This window comes from Balaenoptera musculus, chromosome 15 (assembly GCF_009873245.2).
Source record: "Balaenoptera musculus isolate JJ_BM4_2016_0621 chromosome 15, mBalMus1.pri.v3, whole genome shotgun sequence".
Lineage (NCBI taxonomy): Eukaryota > Metazoa > Chordata > Mammalia > Artiodactyla > Balaenopteridae > Balaenoptera > Balaenoptera musculus.
Genome location: NC_045799.1, coordinates 23,696,815 through 23,721,883, shown reverse-complemented (window position 1 = coordinate 23,721,883; position 25,069 = coordinate 23,696,815). Strand labels below are relative to the sequence as shown.

The window sequence follows — 25,069 nt, the reverse complement described above, 5'->3', positions numbered from 1 at the left end:
TATATATATGTTTAACTGAGTAACTTTGCTGTACAGCAGAAATTAACACAACATTGTAAATCAACTATACTTCAATAAAATTTTTAAAAATATCTGTGTGATGTACTCTAAAATTTTTTCTCTCACCCTTTTTAGTGCTGGTAACATCCCACCTGTGGTTTCAGACCCACAAATGGAAAAACTCTACTCTGGCTATTTTGGCCTTCTCTCAATTTCTCAAACACACCATGTTTTTTCATGCCTCAGGCCCTTTGCTCTTGCTGTTCCTTCTTATTCCTCACTCATCCCTAGCTCTTTCGATGGCTAGAAATCATGTTTTTGCTTAATTAACACCTGCTCAAAAAAACTTTCCTAGTACACCCAGCATGGTAGGTTTTCTCCATTACTTCCCCTTACCACTCTATTTCTGCCATAGCACTCATCACAATCTATAATAGCCTTTTTGTTTAATTCTTACTTTCTGTCTACTAGAATGAAAGCTCAATGAGGGTCCTTTTTGGTCCTGTTAACCAGTTTATCCCCAATATCCAGAATAATGTCAGGCACCTGAGAGGCATGCAAATAATTGTTGACTGAAGAGATAGGCAAGCAGACTCAGCTATGGAAATCAACTGAAGTGGTAGTCTTACTACACGATTCCCAAGTACAGCTTGGAATTCTCCCTGAGCCTCTCATAAAGTCACAGAATAAATAGAGGAAGGTGATTTTATTTCTCTAATTTGCAAATTAACAATTTTTTAAAAAGAAACATAAATTAGTACAATAATAGGTAGAGTCATACACATATTTCTGGCTCCATTAGGTCAAAAGAAAAGAAGGACAAGAACACAAAGGAGACAAGCCTTCTAAGAAACTTGCTGTTCAGTCTATAGTCAATATGAAAAGGTAGCCTTTGGAGCCACAAAAAAGATGAAATCGTAGATGATTATGCTTGATTCTGAAGGAGTCAATCTCTCTGAGCAGCAGTAAGCAACAACTCAAATGTCCAAGTAGAGCATCAGGGTCCCTGAACAAAGAGCCTTCTTCTGGTTCCTCGGGCTCCCCCCACCAAGGGTATGGGCTCCCCACGCAGTAGCAATATCATTCATAGCAAATGTCCCTCCTGTTTCAGGATGAGAACATCCACTCACTGTAAGACCACAGAAGGACTCCTGGAGAGAAATGGGTAGTGGTCCCCACCAAAGGAGCTGAGGCTGGAGAAAGATAGTTTTCTCATGTTTCTGTCTTGGAAGCAGGCCAATGCTGAAGTCAACTGGGCTATACCAATTCTGGTTTGAACATGGAGCAGCCACTGGGGGTAACAAAATACCTGGCTGTGCATGGGTTGATGAGGCAGGAGAAGCCAGGCCAGCACAAAGTCAGAGGTCCACTCTTCTAGTGTTGGGTCCACTTGATGCTCTTGAGGTCAATGCCATCCTGCACCATCTCCCAGAGAGGGCTGCCAAAGAGAAGAGGTATTTGGATGAGTGAAGGCTTAGGAAGCAGCCAGCACTGGCTCCTGGGCTGTAAGCCTTGACTTGCTCCATCTGCTCTTGTCTCTCCTCTACCTCCTTGCCCTGAAAGACCCCTACACAAGAGGTTATCAAGTCTTTCTCAGCTATATGTAAGTGCTTGTCAGCTCTAGCCTCTCCCCACCTGCCAACATTAATAACTAGGTACCCCAGGCTCAGCTCCAATGGGGCCAAGCCAACAGCGTCAAGTGTGGTTATGTTCATGAAGCTCTCATCCCAGTCATGAGAGGCTATGGACAGTTTCCCTGGGGGAATCAAGACCCTTGGAAGGTGTGTAAGCAGGGAGTTTCAGCCTCTCTACTAACCCCCACCCCCACCCCACACACACAAATGGACTTTTCAGCACTTGTTTCTCGGTTTGTTTGGGGTTTTTTTTTAATTTATTTATTTGGCTGCGCTGGGTCTTAGTTGTGGCATGTGGGATCTTCACTGCTGCGTGCAGGATCTTTAGTTGTGGCACGCGGGACCCTAGTTCCCTGACCAGGGATCAAACCGGGGCCCCCTGCATTGGGAGAGTGGAGTCTCAACCACTGGACCACCAGGTAAGTCCCCTTGTTTCTTGGTTTTGCTCTAGTTCTCAGAGATAGAACTTAGCCCTAAATCACCTGAATATGTAGCACCCTTATCCAGTTCTCACCAGGTTCATCTCCCCAGAGTTCACTATGCTTCCAACATCCCTGGCTCCAATTCAAAAGGATCTTTTGGATCTTAGACCTGGGCATCCCATCTCATACAGGAACTGCTGCTGAGATATCTCTGCTAAGCTCTGATCCCCTTGAGCTTCAATGCCTTAGATAATGTTCCCAGACCAGATATTACTTCAATGTGTTATGACCATGGGATTTTGGTTTGGATTTCTCCAGTTAACTTTCTTCTACCCAATTTCATTCTATTCTTGGTTTCTCTCTCTCCATTACACTATGCATTCACAGCATGCCTTTCTTTCTTTCTTTTTATTTTTAATTTATTTTTGGCCGTGCCCCATGGCATGCAGGGATCTTAGTTCCCCGACTAGGGATCGAACCCGTTCCCCCTGCAGTGGAAGCGCAGAGTCTTAACCACTGGACCGTCAGGGAAGTCCCCCAGCACACCTTTCTATTTGACATTTTCCAAGTCTCCTTAAAGTTAGCCATCTCCTTCCTGTCCCTTCTTTTTAGGGAAGGTCAGTTAATATCATAGGCTCACAAAATAAAACTCTGGCTGAGGGTAATGAGACCAGGTTGAATTCAGTTTCTAAAGGATCAGAAGGAATAGGGTGAAAATGCTGAAACCACACGGATAGGAAGAATAAGTCTTTCCTGGCAGCATAGTCAGTAGAAATGCGCTCTGAGTGTGCCAGAGAGTACCAGAAAGCCAAGCCAAGGAAGAATCTAAGCAAGCTATAGATATTTAAGCAATACAATTAGACCCTGCAAAGGAAAATCCAGAGCCCAGAAAGGCCTGGGAGAGCTCACAAAGGGAAGCAGGTATATATATACCTGAACTTCCTCACGCTCACCAACTAGACCAAGAGAATCTTGAAAGTCAAATTGAGCCAAAACAGAGCTCTGAAAAAGTCCAGAGGCCTTGATGTTCCCATAAGGAAGCAGAGCTCTATGGCTACTAGGGGAACCCCTGGTAGCAGCTGGCTGGTAAAGCATCTCTTGACCTTTATAAGCATCTTTACAAAGAAAACTCTGAGTAATGGTTCTTTTTTTTTTTTTTTTTTAATAAATTTATTTATTTATTTTTAGTTTTTTTGGCTGCATTGGGTCTGTTGCTGCGTGCGGGCTTTTTCTCTAGTTGCGCCGAGTGGGGGCTTCTCTTTGTTGCGGTGCACGGGCTTCTCATTGCGGTGGCTTCTCTTGTTGCGGAGCATGGGCTCTAGAGCGCAGGCTCAGAAGTTGTGGCGCACGGGCTTAGCTGCTCCGCGGCATGTGGAATCTTCCCGGACCAGGGCTTGAACCCGTGTCTCCTGCATTGGCAGGCGGATTCTTAACCACTGTGCCACCAGGGAAGTCCTTAGTAATGGTTCTTAACCTTTTGAGTATCTTATGAAAACTATGGACTGTCTTCCAAAGAAAATGCACAACTGTAAAACACTTAGCATACAATTTCAGGGTTATCATGTACCTCCTGAAGTCCAGCCATAGAATGCAAATTAAGTTCCCTATCTTAAAAAAAAAGAATCCCTATCTTAAAGAGAGTTTTCCTAAACTTAATCTACAAATCACGAATTTTGTATTGATATTGCTGCAATGACAACTATTAATACTATCAATATAATAATGGGGGGGCTTCCCTGGTGGCGCAGTGGTTAAGAATCCGCCTGCCAATGCAGGGGACACGGGTTCAAGCCCTGGTCCGGGAAGATCCCACATGCCGCGGAGCAACTAAGCCCGTGCACCACAACTACTGAGCCTGCGCTCTAGAGCCCGCGAGCCACAACTACTGAAGCCTGAGCGCCTAGAGCCTGTGCTCTGCAACAAGAGAAGCCACCGCAGTGAGAAGCCCGCGCACCACAACAGAGCCCCACTCGCCACAACTAGAGAAAGCCCTCATGCAGCAACGAAGACCCAACACAGCCAAAAATAAAAATAAATTTTAAAAATTTTAAATAAATAAATAAAATAAAATAACGGGGAATTCCCTGACAGTCCAGCGGTTAAGACTCTGCACTTCCACTGCAGGGGGCACGGGTTCAATCCCTGGTCAGGGAACTAAGATCCTACAAGCCATGTAGCCAAATAAATAAGATTTAATTAAATAATGAAAAACATCTGAATTTATTCAGTTCTTTAGTTTTTTTTTTTTTTTGGCCGCGTGGGGTCTTCTTTGCTGCGTGTGGGCTTTCTCTAGCAGCGGCGAGCAGGGGCTACTCTTCATTGCGGTGCACAGGCTTCTCATTGCGGTGGCTCCTCTTGTTGCGGAGCACAGGCTCTAGGTGCACGGGCTTCAGTAGTTGTTGCTTGCGGGCTCTAGAGCGCAGGCTCAGTAGTTGTGGTGCTCGGGCTTAGTTGCTCCGCGGCATGTGGGATCTTCCCAGACCAGGGCTCGAACCCGTGTCCCCTGCATTGGCAGGCAGATTCTTAACCACTGCACCACCAGGAAAGTCCAGTTCTTTAGTTTTTAAAGACACCTTTTCATACTCTGAAAACAAGTAGCCAAGAGGACCCACTTTCCTGCTTTGTGGTATCTCTAAATCCTAAAATTCAAGGATTCTCAAACTTTGGTTTCTGGCAGTGTGAATACACAGCCTAAGGATAAGAGAGGAGCCAGCACAGCAATTTCTTCCAAAGGGTCTCTGGTACGATGATGCATACCTCATTTCTCGAAGACGCTTCACATGGTAAATGCACTTCTCCACTGTGTAGTCCACTTCCTCCTCTGTAGTGAAACGGCCGATGCCAAACCTGAAAAAGACACAGAGAGGAGCTCTGCATCAGACCTGTGGCACCAGGGTAAATTCATTCAGCAAATACTCAATGAGGATCTACTCCACAAAAGACATGGAGAGAACATGGTCCTTCCCCTAGAAGGCAGAGTTTCTCCGAACATGGTCTGTGCGCCACCTGAGAATCACTCTAGAAGGAAGTTTCTTACTCCTCCTCCAAACCTAATGCATCAGAATCTCTAGTGTGGCACTCAGACCTCTTCATCTTTCACAAACTTCCCAGGTGACAGCTGATGAGGTCTGCGAACCACTGCTCGAGAAACTTTCATGAAGAATGAAGAAGGGATAAGTTAAACTAAATTGAGGAAGACTCTAACAGGAGAAGAATAATACAAAAGAGGATGCCTTTCATAAATGCTGCAGCTCAAATGACTGACCTGATAGAAGAGTGAGCTAAATCCTCATCAGTGCCAATTGCTCGAAGGACGTAAGAGGGCTCCAGGGATGCAGAGGTGCAGGCACTGAGCAGAAAGACACAGAGCCTTGCTCAGTTCAGCATTAAATCTGCTTTTGGCCACAAACTTCCAGTCTTGCTCCCACCCCCAGACCCCTGAAGTCATACCATGGAGACAAAAGAGACATTCTAATCTGACAGAGCGAAAGGGCCAGATGCTGCTAGCTGCTCTGGCCCCTGTGGAGGATAACCTCCTTGAGAAGGACACTGCCAAAGCATGATACCACGTGAGCTAGGTGTGACACCAAGAGGCAACAGAGCACCAGGTGCCCACTCCCCTACAACCGAATGCATTATCTATACAGGCCTGGACAGCAGCTAAACCCTTGGTGGCCTCTGAAGCATCCCTGAATTCTGGAGGCCTGTAACAGAACTACCAGAATAACACTAGAACAGATACATGCATCTCCTAGGACCACAAAAGGCACAAAACTCTACCACAGGAGGCCCTCCTAGGGTGGCAAACGTTAGCCTGTGCCCAGCCAGCTAAAAATAGGTGCTTACAAAAATGACTTTTACCCTCAACTAAGAGCTCTTGTGCCTGTCGTCTCCACAATGGGAGGCTTATTAACCTAACACTTAAAGCCACACTAATTGGTCCTGCCACAGTCCCTGTCTATCCAATCCAACTCACCTCCCCGAGGATAAGGCAACATCCTTGAGTGCCATGAGCAGACTCTCCCCTTCCACATATGCAAAGGAGAGGTTGATACAGCCTGGAAGAGTGAATTACTATGAGAGAAGGCTCAGAGTGTCCAGCTCTTCCAGATGGGGACAGAATGGGCACGTCTGTACCTGGGTAATGGTGCTCAGGGTCCCCATTCATCACCACGTCTGGAAGGCTCTTCATTATCTTCCGTGTCAGTCGTTCTGCTAACTTGGAGATCCGCTTGTGGTCATACTGAGGAGCAGGCAAGGGAGGACTAAGCATAGTTACCATTAACAGCTCAGAAACACACAGGACGAGGAGCCCTGCCCAGTGCCCAGAAGTGACTGTGCATCTGACCCACCTATTGCCCTGTGTTGCTCATGGAGACCACTGTATCCCCAGCACTGAGCACAGAGGTGCTCAATAACTGGACAGATGGTTTCAATAACCCAGAATAAATGAGCTGATAACTACTGAAGGGCCTGGATTTTGGAGCCCATAACACCTCCCTCAATAAGATGCCAGCAGCACTGGGACAAAGATGGTTTTCTTAAACCACCTCTTCTGGCAAAGATCTGACCCAGTCATGCCAAGAAGCCTCAACACAGGAGACCCAGCACAGGGGAAGAATTTGTGGGAGGGAACTGCTCTCCCCATACCTCCATCTCTTGCTGTGCCACCTCACACGCAGCCCCCAGCCCCACCACCAAGGGTGTGGGGACGGTCCCAGACCGCATACCCCGCTCCTGCCCCCCTCCACTCTGCAGGGCCTCCACACGCACACGGGGCCGGCGGCGAATGTAGATGGCACCAACCCCTGGGAAACAAAGTTTGTTACAAAAAAAAGAGAAAAAGGAAAATGCAGATGAAACAAAATATCACTTTTCAAAGGGGTCAAAATATTCTTTCAACTTTTCTGTAAGCTTGACATCTTTCAAAAAAAAAAGATTGGGGGAAAAGAAGAAACAGCAGCAAAAGCATAATATTTATCAAAATTATTTTATACCAGAAGGAGTGATAGCCAAAATGGTTTAAAGTAGCTCCCTATGCATGTATAAAATGACATCATGCAACGCAGCATTATTCATAATAGCAAAAAATTGGAAACAACTTAGATGTCCACAATCAGGAAAATGGGCAAATAAATTACGGTACATCCATGCCTGAAATTCAAAGGAGATGTATAAAAGAATGAGGAAGCTCCCTCTGTACTACCACTATAAAATCTCCAAGATACATTGTTGGAACACTGGTGAAATGTGAATAATGTCTGTACTTTAGTTAAAAAAAATAAAAGATGCATTGCTAGGTGAAGATGCAATGAGTGTAGTATGCTACTGTTTGAGTAAAAAAGGGGAAGGGGGGGAAGTATATATGTGATTATAAATGTATTTATTTATTTATTTTTGGCTACGTTGGGTCTTGGTTGCCGCGCATGGGCTTTCTCTAGTTGCGGTGAGTGGGGCCTACTCTTCATTGTGGTGCGCGGGCTTCTCATTGCGGTGGCTTCTCTTGTTGCGGAGCACAGGCTCTAGGCGGCGCAGGCTTCAGTAGTTGTGGCACGCGGGCTCAGCAGTTGTGGTTCGTGGGCTCTAGAGCGCAGGCTCAGTAGTTGCAGTGCACGGGCTTAGTTGCTCCACGGCATGTGGGATCTTCCCAGACCAGGGCTCGAACCTGTGTCCCCTGCACTGGCAGGCAGATTCCTAAACACTGTGCCACCAGGGAAGTCCCATATATGTGATTATAAATGCATAAAATAGTTCTAGAAAAATACTCAAGAAACTGTCTCCCTAGGGGGAACTGCATGGCTTAGAGACAGAGGTGAGAAAGTTTCCACAGTGTACTTTTTTGCAGCTTTTGAATTTTGAACCATATTACCTTGTCTAAATAGAATAAAAATTTTTAATTTTTTAAAAAATTAAAACCTTGAGGGAAAAAAAGGGGAGAAGTCAGAATGGAAGTAAAAATTAGCATAATCTCCTAGGGTCTATCAAAACTTAAAAATGTATACAACTTGTGACTCAGCACATCTGTTTATAGGAATTTCATACCAAAATATGAGCATGAATGTACAAAGATATTCACTAAGTAGCCAAGGGTTTTGAATAGAGTGAGCACTTGCTGAAGGTCACCTTCTCCCTCACAGAACAACTACTGACTATTGAGGCAGAGACTACAGATACCATAGCAAGTGAGGCAATGGTTCCCAAATTTATTATGAAGGACCCTAGTTTTAAAATAATTTATGTGCCACACTGCATTTATTAAGAAATATTTCAGGGCTTCCCTGGTGGCACAGTGGTTAAGAATCCGCCTGCCAAGGCAGGGGACACGGGTTCGAGCCCTGGTCCGGGAAGATCCCACATGCCGCGGACCAACTAAGCCCCTGCGCCACAACTACTGAAGCCTGCGCGCCTGGAGCCCGTGCTCCACAACAAGAGAAGCCACCGCAATGAGAAACCCGTGCGCTGCAACGAAGAGCAGCCCCCGCTCGCCTCAACTAGAGAAAGCCCACGTGCAACAAGGAAGACCCAACGCAGCCAAAAATAAATAATAAATAAATAAATTTATTTTAAAAAAAAGAAATATTTCATTTCCCCATTAAAATAAAATCAAATTCAAGTATCCTACACTGTCTGAATCTCTGCAGTTCCCAATTTCAGAGAGTCAGTGCTCAGATACTACATCTGGATAGTGAAGGATACCATGTTATCTAAATCTATTTAGATCCTGAGTTCAAAAAGCAAGAGTTTGGATAGTGAGGGATACCTGTACACATTTAAGTGCTGATCAGAGCTTCTGCTCAATATGAGTTAATTTTATCAAAACAGATTTATCTACAAAAAAAGCCAATAAGCCAATTTTAGTTAAAGATAGAACACCTGTTGGGCTTACAAAAACACTCTTTACAACCTCTGGGAGCCTTTAGAAGAAGCCCCTCTTATATACTTCCAGGAGTTATCACACCTTTTTCCACAGGGTGTACATCCAGATGACACACCCCGCAGAGACAGCAAGCGTACTGGCATAACCAACCACCACAGGCCCTCACCCAAGAGACAGAGGAGGAGTTGTTCATTTTGGATGGCTACCTCCATAAAATAGAGGACAATAGTCTCTTCCCAAGGATTGGGGTGCAGAGGCAGAATTCCAGCTAGAAAACATTCCTAGGCCAATAGGACCATAGGAAACAGACAAGTATCCTTGAGAGATTAATAGGAGCAAAGACTACTAAAACTAGGAACAAACACCAAGAAACATAAAAGCCCATACAATCTTCCCCTAAGGCTAAAGCAAGACACAAGGGAATGAAGAACTCAAAGAATATTGATCTGCAAATCACAATGGGGTAGACAAGATAACTGGACTTATCCAGCTAATTTGATATGACAAAACCTTTGTTCCTCAACCAAATTAACATCTACATGAAAGTATTTTCTAAAGAGACCAGTGAAGAATGGTCTGCTATATAGTAACTCCTAGAATCTATTAATAAGCACATGTTCCTAGCTGTTGCTAAATGACATTTGCATTCTGCAGGGCACTCTGAATATACAATTTCCTCTGAAAGCAGTGATAGTCCCAAATGAGTCCCAGGAACACCTGTCAAAGAATTTGCCGGGAGGTCCAGAGAGGAGGAACTCTAGGAGGGGCTAGTACCTTTCGGACCATAGATTTTGTGACCACTGATGCTCATGAGATCAATTTTCATGTCGTTGACATCGAGTGGGATTTTTCCAACAGCCTGGGCTGCATCAGTATGGAAATACACCTTTCTGGAACTGCAAATGTGCCCTGAGAAAACAACAAAGGGGAAGAACCACAGCACAATGTTAGGAAGTAACCTGGCAGTGGTCCCACAATGTACCATGAGTTCTAAGGCAAAATTATACATGGCATTGGCCACTAGCCACATAGTAAATCACTTCTCTCTCCTTCTCTCTTTCTGTCTCTGTCTCTCTCTCATTCTCAGCTCTAGTGTCCTTGACTAGAATAAACAAGAGCAAGTGCAAAACACCCAATCAAAACACTCCCGATATTCTGATTCATAAGACTCTTCCTACCTCATTAACACTGGCCTTTCAATATATCAGATTAACTTTTAGATCCTTCTGATTTAAAAGAAGCAAAGATTAACAGATCTATTTGCTAATGTACCTAAGAGGTTACAGGGTGAGTGTCTCTGGCTCTATGAGCATAGTAAAGAGATGTTCTAAAACAAAAAAGGTAAAAGGGGAAGAGAAAAAAGGTGGAGGTTTTTTGTTTTGTTTTCTGCACCAAGTGCAGTGAAATGAAAACAACATAAAGGGTACTACACCTGGATTCAAATACTAGCTATGCCATTTACAATATGTCCTTGAACAAGGAACTGAAGCTCTCTTTCTCTTAGTTTCCTTACCTAATTTTATAAAGTGTTACAGCTCCTAGTCCAGTCCTGCTCCTTAGATGGATCCCAGGGGTGGGCAAGCGTCAGGGTCCACCCACGATACTCACCTATTTCTGCAATGGGCTGCTTCACTCCAATCTCATTGTTCACAGTCATGACTGAGACCAGACTGGTATCCGGCTGGATGGCAGCCTCTAGTTCCTAAGAATATCAGGAGTAAGGAAACTATATAGTACCAACAAAGTCCTCCCTAACTCAGAATGTACGCAAGCTTAGTCTTGAAAAGGGGCCTTTCACTACACACCTACCGGAGTGGGTAAAATTAAAATAGTGACAACACAAAATGCTGGCGAGGATGCAAAGAAACTGGATCACTCATATACTACTGGTGGGAACCTAAAATGGTACAACCACACTGAAAAACAGTTTGGTAGTTTTTGTTTCTTATAAAACTAAACATGAAATTACCATATGACCCAGTAATTGCACTCTTGGGCATTACCTCAGGGAAACGTAAACTTAAATTCACACCAAAAAACCGATACATAAATGTTCATGGTAGCTTTATTCATAATAGCCAAAACCTAAAAACAACCCAGATGTCCCTCAACAGGTAAATGGTTAAAGAAACTGTGTACTTCCATTACATGGAATACTATTCATTAATAAAAAGGTACAGACTACTGAGACGTGCAACAACTTAAATGACTCGCCAAAGACTTATGCTAAATTAAAAGAGCCAGTCCCAAAAGGTTACATACTATATTATTCCATTTACATAACATTATTGAAAAGACAAAATTAAAGAAATGGAGATCAAATTAGTGGTTTTAAAAGAAGACCATGGGACTTCCCTGATGGTCCAGTGGTAAAGAATCCACCTTACAATGCAGGCGGATCTGATCTGGGTTTGACCCCTGGTCAGGGAACTAAGATCCCACATGCCGCAGGGCAACTAAGCCCATGTGCCACAACTACTGAGCTCGCGCGCCCTGGAGCCTGCATGCCACAACTAGAGAAGAGAAAACCCGGAGGCCGCAACTAAAGAGAAGCCCGCGCACCACAATGAACGGCCTGCGCACTGCAACGAAAGATCCTGCATGCCTCAACAAAGATCCTGCGTGCCACAACTAAGGCCCGACGCAGCCAAAAATAAAATTAAATAAATAAAAAAATAATAAATAAATCTTAAAAAAAAAAGACCATGAAGCATCATTGTGGTGATAGTTACATGAAACTACACATGTGATGAAACTGCATAGAGCTAAACACACACACAAGTGAGTACAAGTAAAACTGGGGAAATCAGAGCAAGATGGATAGATTCTATCAACATCAATATTCTGGTTGTAATATTATACTATACTTCTGTAAGATGTTATCATTAAGGGAAACTGATAGAGGGGATATGAGATCTCTCTGTATTACTTCTGACAACTGCATGAGAATCTATAATTATTTAAAAATTAAAAGTTTAATAAAAAAAAGAGGGGGAGCCTTTCCTACATAAGATTGTCAGAGTAAAAAGCAGCAAAGAACAAAGTAAGTAGTAAAAAACAAGGCTACTATTTTCAACACTGAGGTAGGGACCACATTTGACTAAAATATTTATCTTAAAGAAACTAGTAATCAACCTCCCAACATCTATTATGCTTTCCCTGACACTGGTCTAATGTAGGTTCTCAATGTTATGTTTCTCTCAGCTTCTTGTTTACTTCCTTTATTGCATATATCCCAATTCATAATTATTTCATTTATGTGTTTGTTTACATGTTAACTGTCCCCTTCACTAGAATATAAGCTCCTTGAAGGCAGGGACTAACATCCTACTTAATGGTGAAAGCTTTCATCTAAGATCAGGAAGAAAACAAGGTTATCTGCTCTCACCACTTCTATTCAACTTTGTACTAGAAGTTCTTGCCTGGGCAACTGGGCAAGAAAAAGAAATAAAAGCCCTCCAGGTTGCGAAGAAAACAGTAAAATTATCTCTATTTGCACATCACAGGGATCTGTCCACAAATTATATATTAGGATTTGTCTAGGGATGCTGATATCCAAAATTTGGTGGAGAAGATACTTGGACCCAAAATTGACATATAAAGATATGGGCCAAAAAGGGAAATATTCTTCACAAAAACTACACCTACTCTTTTGAAGGATGAGAAACATCAGTGCAGGGAGAAGGAGGCCAGAGCTTTCCCGTGGTGGCTCTCACGCAGACCAGGAAGCCCCAACAAAGCTGAGAAACAAATCTTCCACAGAAAAGGAGGATGGTACACACTCAAGGGGAACATACTCTGAGTCACACTGCAAGGCCTATTTCTCTAAACCCCACCCTCACCATTAGGTCTAGTCCTTCAAGCTCCAGCTGAGGCTGAAGAGATAGATTTATAGGCTGAAGCCAGGCTCCTCCTATTTTGTCCCTCTTACCTTCAGGTCGATGATCCCACTCTTCTTCACTGGGAGGTAGGTGACCTGAAAGCCCTCAGCTTCCAGTGAACGGCAGGAGTCCAAGACACATTTGTGTTCTGTCTGCGTGGTGATCAAGTGCTTTTTCCGTGATCTGTAGAACCTGGCCACCCCCTAGAAATTGGTTGTGGTGAAAGGAAGAAGAATATACTCAGAGAGACAGCAATGAGTTCCATCGTAGTTGTAAGGAGTAAGTGGACAAAGGCAGTATGCTCCAATATCAATTCTCTGACACCAACTGCATGTCCTATAATTCAATTTAATTCTGACACTAACTATCCCAAATTAGCGCAAATCCCACAGGTTAAGGGCCTCAGTCCCACAAGACTGCCTCCACTTCAGATGCCAGCCGTAAGGCCTAGGTGTCACAAGTCACCCACCCATACTTCCCCAGCTGGCTACAAATACAGGGCTTCCCACAGTCCCCTAAGGTTCAATAATTCTCTATGATTCACAGAACTCAATGAAAACACTATATTACTATCATAGCTTTATCACAAAGGATACAACCCAGGAACAGCCAAATGGAAGAGATGCACAGGGTGAGTTCTGGGGCAGGGAGGGGCACAGAGTTTCCTTGCCCTCTCCCTGTGAATCTAAGAATGCCACCTTCCAGTACATCTATGAGTTTGCCAACCTGGAAGCTCCTCTGAGTTTTGTTTTCCAGAGTTTTTATGGGGGTTTCATAACACAGGCACAACTGATTAAATCACTGGTCATATGACTGGACTCAATCTCCAGCCCCCCTCTCTTCCCCAGATGAAAGTTACAACTCTCTAATCCCATTCTTGGTCCTTCTGGAGTGGCCAGCATGTCCCTTGAAACTATCTAAGGGCCCACCATGAATCACTTCATCACCAGAAAGTCAGGTATGGTACAAAGGGGCTTGTTATGAATAACAAAACACATTCCTAGCATTCAGGAAACTGCAAGGTTTTAGAAGCCCTGTGCCAGGAACACAGGACAAAGACCAAATATATTTTTTATTGTACCATAGGTGGAAAATGGGGAACACTGCTATCCTTGCATCCCAGGAAAAGTCTGTCTCTTTTATTTCTATTTAAATACAAAACATGCAAATATGGTGATACCCAAAGCTGGCAGTGCAGAAGTGAAACCCATAGACGCATTCCTCGCTGATGGCATTATTTACACTATAATCTCTTCAGAAATCATTTATAAAGATGTTTTAAAAGCTGAATTCACACTCTTTACTGTGATTCCTCTTTTGGGAATTTACCTTAGGGCAGCGGTCCCCAACCTTTTTGGCACCAGGGACCGGTTTCATGGAAGACAGTTCTTCCATGAATGGGGGGGTGGGGGGCGGGATTCAGGCAGTAATGCGAGCGATGGGGAGCGGCAGATGAAGCTTCACTCGCTCGCCCCTCTGCCGCTCACCTCCTGCTGTGCGGCCTGGTTCATAGACTGGTAGCGGTCCATGGCCCGGGGGTTGGGGACCCCTGCCTTAGGGAAATATTTCAAAGGATAGATGAAGCTTTAGAGACAAAATATGCTTTAGTTATATTTACAATCCTTAAAAAAATAGAAAGATTAAACACATCCAACAACAGAGAAATGAACAGTAAACTGCAGTAACACAACTCCATGAAAAAGAATATAGTTATATTAAAAACTATGGAGTTTGAAATGGAAAAACAGGATATGTTATTAACGGTTACAGAAGAATAAATGTGGCATGCTACAATATGTGAAAATATTAAAAGCAAATTCATATGTATGTATAATTTGTTTTCTAGGACAATACTAAACAGACTTGAGGTCAGAATAGGGGAGGAAGAAGTGGAAGACCTACACTTTATTTTAAACCTTTCCATAGGGTTAAAAAAAAAAAATCTCACCACATATGCATGAATTCCTTTAAAAAAATTAAAATAAAAAAAATGTGCAACCCAGTCCCTCCCAGAGCTTATAAGAATACTACTTTAAAAGCAGAACATGAAACTAATTAGGCCAAAATTATAACTACATAAAAACTGTATGTTCTTGAGGACAAGGAACATAAAAACGAAAACATTAGAAGTTCCCTCCCCACCTCCTATCTCACCCAAAGTGTTGAATCCTCTAATAGCAGACAGATATTTACTCTACCCATCCAGGAGACTAGGGGAAAGCTGTCGCAACTACTCTAGCAATCGTTGGCCTCTAGGTTTGGGAATCTGCGGAAACCTTCAAAGCAAACATTTTCAAAGTTCTGAAAATGCTCCCCATTCCAGAAACCATTCTCATCTTTGGAGAGACCACACCCCTGGCTCTGTGGCCTCTGCAGTCCCAAGGAAGGATACCTTCCTTCTAAAGGGATCGGGCAGAGTACTGATGACTCTGGAACCTGGCCCAGGTCTAGGCCTCCTTCACTTAGTCCAAGGTCAGAAAAAGCAATACTAGCAACACCGGTGACAGACAGTGGTGAGAGGGGGTAGAGCCAGAGTTGAACTTACAGCAGCCCACAATTTACCAGAGCCTTGGTATTTAAACAAGTGACCCTGGCAACCAGACCCAGTCAGACGTGATTATGTTCTGTGAAACACCGACATGACTACTGAGACTGGAATTTTACTTTTGATAGCACCGAAGATCTGTAGGTCCTAAGGATAGAGTGACTAATCTCAGAATGGGTGATCAAGTGAATGTCTGCAGAAGGCACCACAGCAACCAGTACAAAACGGGGACATCTAAAGAAAACAGGAGGAACTTGCTGCAAACAGATCTCATCAGAAAGAAAGGGAAGGCTGAGAGGAAGGCAGCCCTGAAATCACAGATATAAGTGTGAAGCTGGTAACAAGAAGCAGAGAAATATATCCAATTACTAGTGTATTCTGGACTTCACTGTGACTAGATCAAAAGGATGGGGAAAAGGGTTGAGTCACCATTATTTACTCTTTGAAGTAGCTGCCATCCAAAACACCACATGGTTGATGGTCCAAGAGCCACCTCCTTTCCTATCCAACTACCTCACTGAACTCAGTTCAACAGGAGCAAAGACTTAAGATAGAGTAGACTGCAAAGGGCTGAAGGAAGCAACAAATCAGAAAGAGTATGTGTCTGTCTTTTCTTCACAATAGGGTGAAAGTGGGTGGCTGGGAAATATATATGAGCCTAAATGATGGCAGGACACCACCTCCCAGGTCAGGAAAGCCCAGATATGCCCTTTGGTTCCCTTCTCTTACCTTAATTGCTATGTTGTTGGATTCAGTAGCGCCACTAGTGAAGATAATCTCACGAGGATCAGCCCCAATCAGAGATGCTACTTGCTGCAAGCCAAGAAACAAAAATAAGTAGCATCAGTTCCCTAGGCAAGAATGCAGCTGCAGAGACAACTAAGACAAAGGTCTGGAGCAAGAAGAGCTCCACTGCATTCTATCAACTGCTCAAGAAGCAGCTCTGTACCCACTAGAATCAGACAAGGGGATATATTCAGCTACATCCCAGATCCCAGGCTCTTTTCCAGCCCAATACAAAATAATAACTTTGGTGTTTTTGAAAAAGCACTTACTGAGTTCCTAGTACGTATAGGCATCATGTTAATAAACCCATCACCAGAATTGTCTGATTTAATACACCCAATAACCCTAAGAAGTAGGAACTACTACAATCTCTATTTTCTTTTTCTTTCTTTCTTTCTTTTTTTGGCCATGTTGGGCGGCTTGCAGGATCTTAGTTCCCCAACCAGGGATCGAACCCAGGCCCTTCCCAATCTCCATTTTCAATGTGAGGAAACTGAGGCTTCGAGAAATCAGATAACTTGCCAAAGGTCATTTAGCTAGGAAATGTGGGAACTAATCAAATGCCTTCAGAGGGACTCCAAAGGCTTGTTCTTTGAATCTCTTCCTGAGAGAGCCCCAAGCCATTTCCACCTCCACCCACAGCTACAAAAAAAGAAATGCCTCCCACAGGCCACTGACCCTCTGACATCAGAACCTCCTAGAGTACTCTGTACTAACCTGGCGAGCACGTTCCATGGCTGCCTCACTCTCCCAGCCATAAGCATGTGTCCGGGAATGTGGGTTCCCATAGTAGTTGACTAGGTAAGGGAGCATGGCATCAAGCACCCGAGGGTCCTGAGCATAACAGAATAGATCAGTCTCCTTGAGCCCATAGTTAACTCGGGCCCCACTCCATCCCCTGAGACCTGCCCAACCTGCTTCAGCACACTCCCAACCCTTCAGACCCTGCCTAGATTAGGCCTCAAACATTCTTCCATGCCCTCAGGTACTAACCAAATGTTAGCCTAATATACTCCCCTACCAACCCATCTGAAATCAGATTATCCTACCATCTGCTCAGATAATTTACAAATATTGCCCTGTCCTGAGAGCTGTGTCTGCAGGTGTTTCCACTCCTGCCAAGAAATGTGATCTACGAGAGCACAGGACATGACAGAGTCCACATGTTGATGAAAACGTGCATTAATATTCAAGTGTTTATCATGCGCCAGGCGCTGTTCTAAGGGCTGCTTTATGTCTTTTAACCTATTTAATTCTTGCCCAAATTCACGTAGTAAGTAGCAGTCCGGCTAATTCCAGAGCCTATGCTTTTAACTACTACCAGAGTGCCTGCACTGAGTGATGTGTCCAAGATCAATAGCTAGTAAGTAGTAAAGCCATTTCTAGAGGATTACAACTTAAGCCTCCTGACTCCTGGCTCATTGCTTTTCCCAACACACAGTTCTCAATGGCTCTTACTTCTACAGGGATTCAGGCATTTCTGTGCATTGCCACTTCTACAATATAATTCCTAAAAACAGCTTGGGGAAAGCTGCCCCTCGATCCTTACCAGAGGAGTTGTAGCTTGCACATCCATATACAGAGGTCGCAGCACTGATTCCACCTCCGGAGCAGTGGCTGCATCTGAGGGAACAGCAGACTGGGGAGCATGGTCTACAACTGACAAAAAATAGAACGGAGTGGCCACGTGAGAGGATGCAACTCTGCACACAGGGCATCCAAGACAGCAGCAGGTAAAAGCTGGATGGAGGTGAGATAAATTTAAGGGATACTGAGGTCGAATCTCAGTGGAAAAGGAAATTAAACATCAGAAAACTTGAGCCAACTGTAAAAAGAGGTAAGGGAGAGAGACAGGGTTCTTGGAGGGGGTTGCGGAGACAACATTCAAATTGCATCGTTGGGAGTGAGGAGACCTCTGAAAGGGCAAAGCCACTGAGAAGGAATGTGGAGACGGTATGTAAGATCTCCTTCAAAGGTTACTGGCTGGACGACTGGCATCTCTAAAATTTGGCCAGGAGAGGTCCGAAGGCCGAGCATCAAGGGCTCTGAGGGCCTGCGGGGAAGGATCTGAAGTGCGGCAGCGGGGCGCGCGGCGAAGTCAACCGTTCGGAGGGCAGGCATGAGAAAGTTTGAGGGGTGCAGCCAAGAGGAAGGGTCAGAGGGTCTGGGTAGCGGGCGGAAGAGGGAGGCTCCTGAATATGCAGGTGCGTCCCCGCGCCCAAGGGAAAGATCCTCGCCTCCGCGGAGGTGGCAGCGAGCGGGCCCCGGAGCGTACCGCGCAGGCGCAGCCCCCGAGTGGGTGCCTTCGCCCTCGGCCACGGAGCGGCGGGGGCGGCCGCGGCCACCAGCCTCCAAGAGGTTCTCAGTAGCATCATCTCGGTGGCAGCCCTGCGCCCGAAATGGCTGCTGTCCCCTGCCACAGGCTCCCGGAAGTACTACTCCGCGCCCCGGAAGCGGTTCCTCTGGCCGCGAGTGCGCTCCGCCTCGCGTTCCGTGTGAGACGTAGAGCTGAGCGACCGAGGCCGCGAGCAAGGTAAGGTGGGGGCACCGCGGCGCGGGGACTCGAACGCTCAGAGGGTGATGGAGCCGGGCTACGCCCTTCTTTTCCTTCCCGGATTTCTCCGAACCCCTGGGCCCGCTCCCTACCCCACCTCCTACGCCCCCTGCCCGACTCGGGCTGGCGACTAGGCCCGCACTCCGCAAACCTTCGAACCCCGCAGATGCCGGTGGCCGTGGGCCCCTATGGACAGTCACAGCCAAGCTGCTTCGACCGCGTGAAGATGGGCTTTGTGATGGGTTGCGCCGTGGGCATGGCAGCTGGGGCGCTCTTCGGCACCTTTTCCTGTCTCAGGTGAGGGGCGCGGGCCGTGATCTCTGGGCGGGACTACCGGACTTTCCCTCCCCACACCACTCGGCCTGCCGCTGGAATAGAGCCTACTTCTTTCCAATTCCCTCGCTGCCCTCTAACAAGCGAGACTGATTTCCTAACCACCTTAAGTCTGGGAGGACAGGTTGGAAGCCTAAATGGTTGAGAATATGAGCTCTGACTCAAACCGCTCTCTGGCCCCTTACTCATTTTGTAACCTTAGGCAAGTTGGAGCCTGGGTTTCAAGTGTAAAATGAGGTCAGTAACCTCTACATCTTATAGAGTTATAAGGCTCAAATCAGACCACACTTAGCACACAATCTGGCACATATTAAGTGCTCAATAAAAGGCTATTCTTACTGTCTTACTGCTGTTACATTTATTTCCAATTGCGCACAGTGAAACAAACTTGATTAAATTTACTGGGAACAGGATGTAGAAACTAAGCAGATAAACTCTACACCCTGTCATTTTCACACGTAAAAGACTATTCCCATTTTTCCAGATTGTAAATTATCATTTACTGAGCACTTACTGTCAGTCACGGTGCTAAATGCCGTTATCACAACAGTGCTATGAATGCTGTGATCCTCATTTTACACTTGACACAGCCTGTAAATTGCATTCTTAGTTCTTGAACCCAGGTCTGACACCCCTATCATTGTTTTAACACTAGGAAACCGTCTAAAAGACAGATGTTTTATTGGATCATAAACCAGCACAAAAAAATGGTTTCCCTGTCCACGTACTTTATACTGCTTCTGCTGCCTCCCACAAACAGAAGTCAGTTGATACATTCATCAGAATCCACCTAGAGACCCTAATGGACCCTTTTCCTTGGCATTACACAACCCATGTGGGAAGAGATAATGTCCTGCCAGACTTCAGCAGTGCCCATTATCAACACAAATTGGAAGAGGGCAGTTAATGTTCCTCCCTGTATTTTTGTTCCCAATTGGCCCCATCTTGGTTTCCTCCTCTCAGGATCGGAATGCGGGGTCGGGAGCTGATGGGCGGCATCGGGAAAACCATGATGCAGAGTGGCGGCACCTTTGGCACATTCATGGCCATTGGGATGGGCATCCGGTGCTAATCAGGGCAGTGGTTGCCCACAACATCCACCCCCTCCCATCATTCCCAGCCCATGTACTATAATAAAACAAGTCTGAGTATTCTGAGTTTCTGTTAGAAGCATTTTTTCTCTCAGCCTGTTACCCAGCTTGGTTAGAGATCTTTGGAGGTGAGCTAATGAGGTTTGGTGTCGTTTCACAAGACCTTTCTCTGTTAATCCAAAGTTGGAGGGACTTCCCTGACGGTGCAGCGGCTAAGACTAGGTGCTCCCAATGCAGGGGACCCGGGTTTGATCCCTGCTCAGGGAACTAGATCCCACATGCCACAACGAAGACCCAGCGCAGCCAAATAAGTACTTTAAAAAAGTTTAGAATGATTCTGCATGCCTGGGACTTCTCATAGATTCCAGTAAATCCTTATTATTCAACACTTTAAGGTTGATGCTATTAGTTTTTCACCTTTAAAATGTTAAGTCTAGATTTTCCTCAAGGTCACAAGGTTAGCTATTACATTTTTCACCCAAAAATTGTCCTTCAGATATGACTTGATCAGAAAAAGAACAAATTCAAACCAATTTTGTAGCCTCTCAGCTTCATGAATCCCAAATGATTTTCTAACCAGCCATCAGTGAAGATGTAAACTTTACCAACTGACCTCCCCCCATTCTATTAATTGGCTTAAGGTAGTTTCCCTCACCTGTACAAGCAACATATTCCTTGATATTGCTCTAAGCTGAGTTCCCCTCAAATATTTCTCAGGCTTCCCTGGTGGCACAGTGGTTGAGAATCTGCCTGCCAATACAGGGGACACGGGTTCGAGCCCTGGTTTGGGAAGATTCCCACATGCCGCGGAGCAGCTGGGCCCGTGAGCCACAATTACTGAGCTTGCGCATCTGGAGCCTGTGCTCCGCAACAAGAAAGGCCGCGATAGTGAGAGGCCCGTGCACTGCGATGAAGAGTGGCCCCCGCTTGCCACAACTAGAGAAAGCCCTCGCACAGAAACGAAGACCCAACACAGCCATCAATAAATAAATAAAAATTAAAAAACCAAAAAAAACCCCTCAAAAAAAAATTTCTCAATCATTAACTAAGAAGATGATAATAAATGTTATAATAAACTACACTGGAATATTTGGGGGGCATAAAGACACTCAGATCTAACTGTGGTCAAGGACACTCCCATAAGTTACAGCACCTAAAAAATTCACAACCAAATTGTATGTTGTCTCAGATCCTAAAGGATCTCACTCAGAATAGCCGTTTGAGCTATTTTCCATTTGACTAAACTCTTTTTTAACAAATTTGCTTTGAACATCATTTACAACCCAAATTTCTTTTATTTATCTTTGGCTGTGTTGGGTCTTCGTTGCTGTGCACCGGCTTTCTCTAGTTGCGGTGAACAAGGGATACTCTTCCTTGTAGTGTGCGGGCTTCTCATTGTGGCTTCTCTGGTGGAGCACGGGCTCTAGGGGCACAGGCTTCAGTAGTTGTGGCACACGGGCTTAGCTGCTCTGAGGCATGTGGGATCTTCCCGGACCAGGGCTCAAACCTGTGTCCCCTGCACTGGCAGGCGGATTCTTAACCACTGCGCACCAGGGAAGCCCTACAACCCAAATTTCATTCTTTGGTGGTGGGCAAATTTTTGCCACCTCTTAACAGATGAGATTAAATAAACACCTGAAGGCACCTTTGCTGGCCCAGTTCCCTAGAAAGGAATGACAGAACAAACCTGATAGTACTTGATCCAAGAAGAAATTTTTAATCACTAGGAGATAATTTGGAAAGAAAAAAGTTGGCATTATGTACGTCTCTGCCACCTAGTAACACTGCTGCCTGGTGTTCAAAAATAAAGTTAACTTGAATCTTGAAATTTTTCTTTAGGTTATAACTGAAGCAAGTAAGGGAATTACAAACATCCCTCAAAAGGGTTGGTAGAAAACTGTGACGCCTCCAAATTCAAACTGAGTTATCTTGATATCTGAATAAACCTGTAACACTTATGATTCAGCCCTAACAAATCAATACAGTAGTAAAAGAAATTCAGGCAGGTGAGGAAATCAGTATTGGAAGGAGCAATTAGGAGCAACATCCCCTACTCAAGATTCAACCTAGACACAAAAACTTGAAGCAGAGTTCAGAGGATAAATTACGAAGGGTTGCTGCCCAAGTAAAGTTAAAGCTCAAAAATGCAGTTAAATCAATTTGGGAAACCAGTTTGAACTTCCACCATTTTCTCCAGTATTTACTTTTAAATAACGAGGCATTTTTCCTCCCCACAAAGATGTCCAGAAAACGTAAGAGAGACTTAAGTATGCCCAGGTTTGAGGCCTGGTCAAATCAGTTTGGTTTTCTTTTTGGTAAATTCCTCAGTTTTGATATAATACCCTAAATAAGTAGTACGGTACTAAGACTGATAGAGGAATGTAGAGGGACAACTTGAGGGCAACAGTTTAAGAATTTTCCCAAAGAGGCAACTAAAAAGTCAAAGAAACTAATATTCTATTTCCAAGTTTCTGTGACTTTAAAACATTTCAAAAATGAAGATTTCTTGTGGCCTTTTTAAGAGAATTTTATTTGAGTGGTTCTTACAAAGATTGTTGCAATATGAAAGTCATTTGTTTGATAGAAATATCAAGCTGTCTTGTCAAACACACTGAAGTAACCCAAAAATATATTTCAGAGCTCACAGAGCTTAAAAAGAGCAAAGATTATATGCAACCAGACAAAACCTATTTCTGCATTTCCTATTTCTTGCTCAGACTGCTTTGCTTACCAGACTGTCACTAAACATCTTGAGGAAATGCAGGGATCATTTTGTTTGGAATCTTAGACACACCAGAACACATAATATTTACAAAGAAACTTTTACAGATACATTAATTGAAAAGATACCATCCAGAAATGTAATTTTGAAATCTCCTTTTCTTGCCAGTTGATCAGAATGCAAGATGAGATGTTAATCAAACAGCCCTTTTAGCTGTCTTGAATTTCCATAAACTATGTATTCCAGAAACCTCTGCTAAACCATTAACCAAATATCAACATTAGTGAAATGTAACTGCTGTGTAAAAAGTTAGGCTTCTGAAACATTAAAAACATCATTACATCCCTGTCTGCCTTTTTATGTTAAGCACATTTGTTCCCCTAGAGCTATTCCTATAGATCCTTAATGTAATTTTCTACATGTACATTTAAAAGGCAGAACAAGAGAACAGCTTTGTATACAGTGGGATTTGCTAGTTAGGGAGAATGAGCACACTGCATTCCTGTTAACATTTTTATTTTTTCAAGGTAACAGGAACTGTATACAAATGACAGTAGACCCTTGCCTCTTTATTTTTATCTAAATAAAAGATAACTCAAGATGAATTCTCAAGAAAGAAAAAAAAGCTATGTACATAAGGGACTATATTTTCCTTCATCGTCTACTTGGAACCAGTAGTTGTGTTGCTGTCATGGAATCAGGAAAGAGGTTGTGGTAAGTTGGAAGAGGTACATACGCTGCTGTTATCATTTTACCTGTTGAAAGAAACACATATGGTCGTTTAGCTTCTTCACTTAGATTAGACCGTTAAAAACAATCGCTCAGAAAAAAGGTCAAACTCACCAGCAAACCACCTGCCGTGCAATGCATTGACAGCAGCAATGGCTGCAGCAATTGATGGGCACTTCACATACACATTGCCCTAAAATACAACAAAAAAGGTTAAAGGTGTGATATACAACATGGATTCCAACAGGTTTATTCAAGTTACCTATAGAAAAACTGCTCTATAACTGCATAATTGTTTCACTAGCTAATATATATAACCTAGAAATTTATTGAAAATAGTTCATCATCCCCAAAACTGGCCTTGTTACTATCTTCTATGATGTGAAAGCTGCCGAAGAATGAAATCAAGGTGCCAGAATTTCATGGCAACCTCTGAACACTAAACAGCAACAATAATGCTACATGATGACCTGAACTATTTTAAAAGTGTCTTTATTTTGTAGGGGGTGTATTTAGTCAGTATGCTAAAGCTTCTCTCAGGAAAAAACAAAAAACCCCAATACGCTCTAAGGAAAACCAGTGATCATAATATGCCCCAAGTATGTGTGAAAATTAAGACACAAGAAAGTAACAATCAAAATACCTGAGCTGAATTTTTGTCAACATAAATATGAATAACTCCTCCATGTTTATTACATTCTTCAATCACATCATCTTTAATCTCTGTATCCCATCCAACTTCTTCTTCTCTGTAACAAAGTATTAAATCTATGAGACACTACTCAAACTTCTAAAATGATAGACACATACTCCAATCTGTATAAAAAATCTTAAGTGTGTTCTTTTATTTTAAAAATCATTTCTGTTTAACATTTAAGTGGTTAATTGACATCTTTCAAAGATACTTATACCAAGTTTATCACCATTTCATAGGACTAGGAAAGAGATACTGGTGATACAAATAAATACTGATACTAACTTCACAGAAAACTACTAGATATAAAGGGAAAACATAAAATCTACAAAGCTTTCAAATGAATTCCAATCTTACAAACACATTCAAGGGAAACCATTCATAATGTGCATAAAAATAATTATACTAAAAGGATCAAAATTGTGGCAGTGTTTGAACTATGAAATATGTTGAAAACATGCTAAATGTTAACTTAGACAAGTTAAACATTAAAGATTTCACAGCATACCCTTTTGAACTTGACCAAAGTATATTACTTACGTTTGAGGGTTAAACATGTTAGAGAGTTGGAAACACTGTGTTGCAAGAGGTTGAACAGAGGCAGCTGCAGCTAATGCTGAAGCTAAAAAAAAAAAAAAAGAGAGGGAGAAATCAGTTTCATGGAAAATGCATCAGAATATCCCTATGAATAAAACAAAGCCCAATATAACCACTGGACCCACAGGGTGAAACTAGGGTAGTCAGTCACTTCACTAATTCACCATATTCAATAATGCTATCAAACATCAGTGTATATAACAA

At 43.6% G+C, this 25,069-nt stretch overlaps 3 protein-coding genes across 7 annotated transcripts in view; 1 reads left to right on the top strand and 2 right to left on the bottom strand.

Annotated features, from left to right (window-relative positions):
* Positions 1 to 687: 687 nt before the first annotated feature.
* On the bottom strand, positions 688 to 18,596 carry NFS1 (NFS1 cysteine desulfurase). The gene is made up of 13 exons (XM_036826176.1): positions 18,421 to 18,596; positions 17,695 to 17,804; positions 16,863 to 16,979; positions 16,089 to 16,172; positions 12,865 to 13,017; positions 10,542 to 10,635; positions 9,708 to 9,842; positions 6,707 to 6,864; positions 6,194 to 6,299; positions 6,033 to 6,114; positions 5,322 to 5,405; positions 4,814 to 4,903; positions 688 to 1,438 (listed from the first exon to the last, which is right to left on the bottom strand). The coding sequence occupies exons 1-13, from the start codon at positions 18,518 to 18,520 to the stop codon at positions 1,375 to 1,377; spliced, it is 1,377 nt and encodes a 458-aa protein (XP_036682071.1). The 5' UTR covers positions 18,521 to 18,596; the 3' UTR covers positions 688 to 1,374.
* Positions 18,570 to 20,189, top strand: ROMO1 (reactive oxygen species modulator 1). The gene is made up of 3 exons (XM_036826177.1): positions 18,570 to 18,678; positions 18,866 to 18,996; positions 19,996 to 20,189. Exons 2-3 carry the CDS (start codon positions 18,866 to 18,868, stop codon positions 20,102 to 20,104), a joined length of 240 nt encoding a protein of 79 aa, XP_036682072.1. The 5' UTR covers positions 18,570 to 18,678; the 3' UTR covers positions 20,105 to 20,189.
* Positions 20,190 to 22,634: 2,445 nt separating this feature from the next.
* The window catches only part of RBM39 (RNA binding motif protein 39), a 29,544-nt gene continuing 27,109 nt past the window's right edge, over positions 22,635 to 25,069 (bottom strand). For 4 of the 5 annotated variants that reach the window (XM_036827085.1, XM_036827089.1, XM_036827090.1 and 1 more), the window contains 4 exons: positions 24,809 to 24,890; positions 24,218 to 24,323; positions 23,689 to 23,767; positions 22,636 to 23,600 (listed from right to left, as the gene is read on the bottom strand). In XM_036827085.1, coding sequence (XP_036682980.1) covers positions 23,500 to 23,600; positions 23,689 to 23,767; positions 24,218 to 24,323; positions 24,809 to 24,890 — 368 coding nt within the window. In that variant the 3' untranslated portion in view covers positions 22,636 to 23,499. Of the gene's footprint in view, positions 23,601 to 23,688; positions 23,768 to 24,217; positions 24,324 to 24,808; positions 24,891 to 25,069 lie in introns of all 5 variants that reach the window. The other variant, XM_036827088.1, reaches the window with a different exon arrangement.

Bases quoted from the DNA above. Each gene is read 5' to 3' on its own strand.
- ROMO1 (XM_036826177.1), top strand. From the start codon at position 18,866: ATGCCGGTGGCCGTGGGCCCCTATGGACAGTCACAGCCAAGCTGCTTC. The intron at 18,997-19,995 runs GTGAGGGGCGCG...TCCTCCTCTCAG, and splicing joins GGCACCTTTTCCTGTCTCAG to GATCGGAATGCGGGGTCGGG.
- NFS1 (XM_036826176.1), bottom strand. From the start codon at position 18,520: ATGATGCTACTGAGAACCTCTTGGAGGCTGGTGGCCGCGGCCGCCCCC. The intron at 16,173-16,862 runs GTTAGTACAGAG...CTTGGCTTGCAG, and splicing joins CCATGGAACGTGCTCGCCAG to CAAGTAGCATCTCTGATTGG. The intron at 5,406-6,032 runs GTGAGTTGGATT...CTTTCTGCTCAG, and splicing joins GTTGCCTTATCCTCGGGGAG to TGCCTGCACCTCTGCATCCC.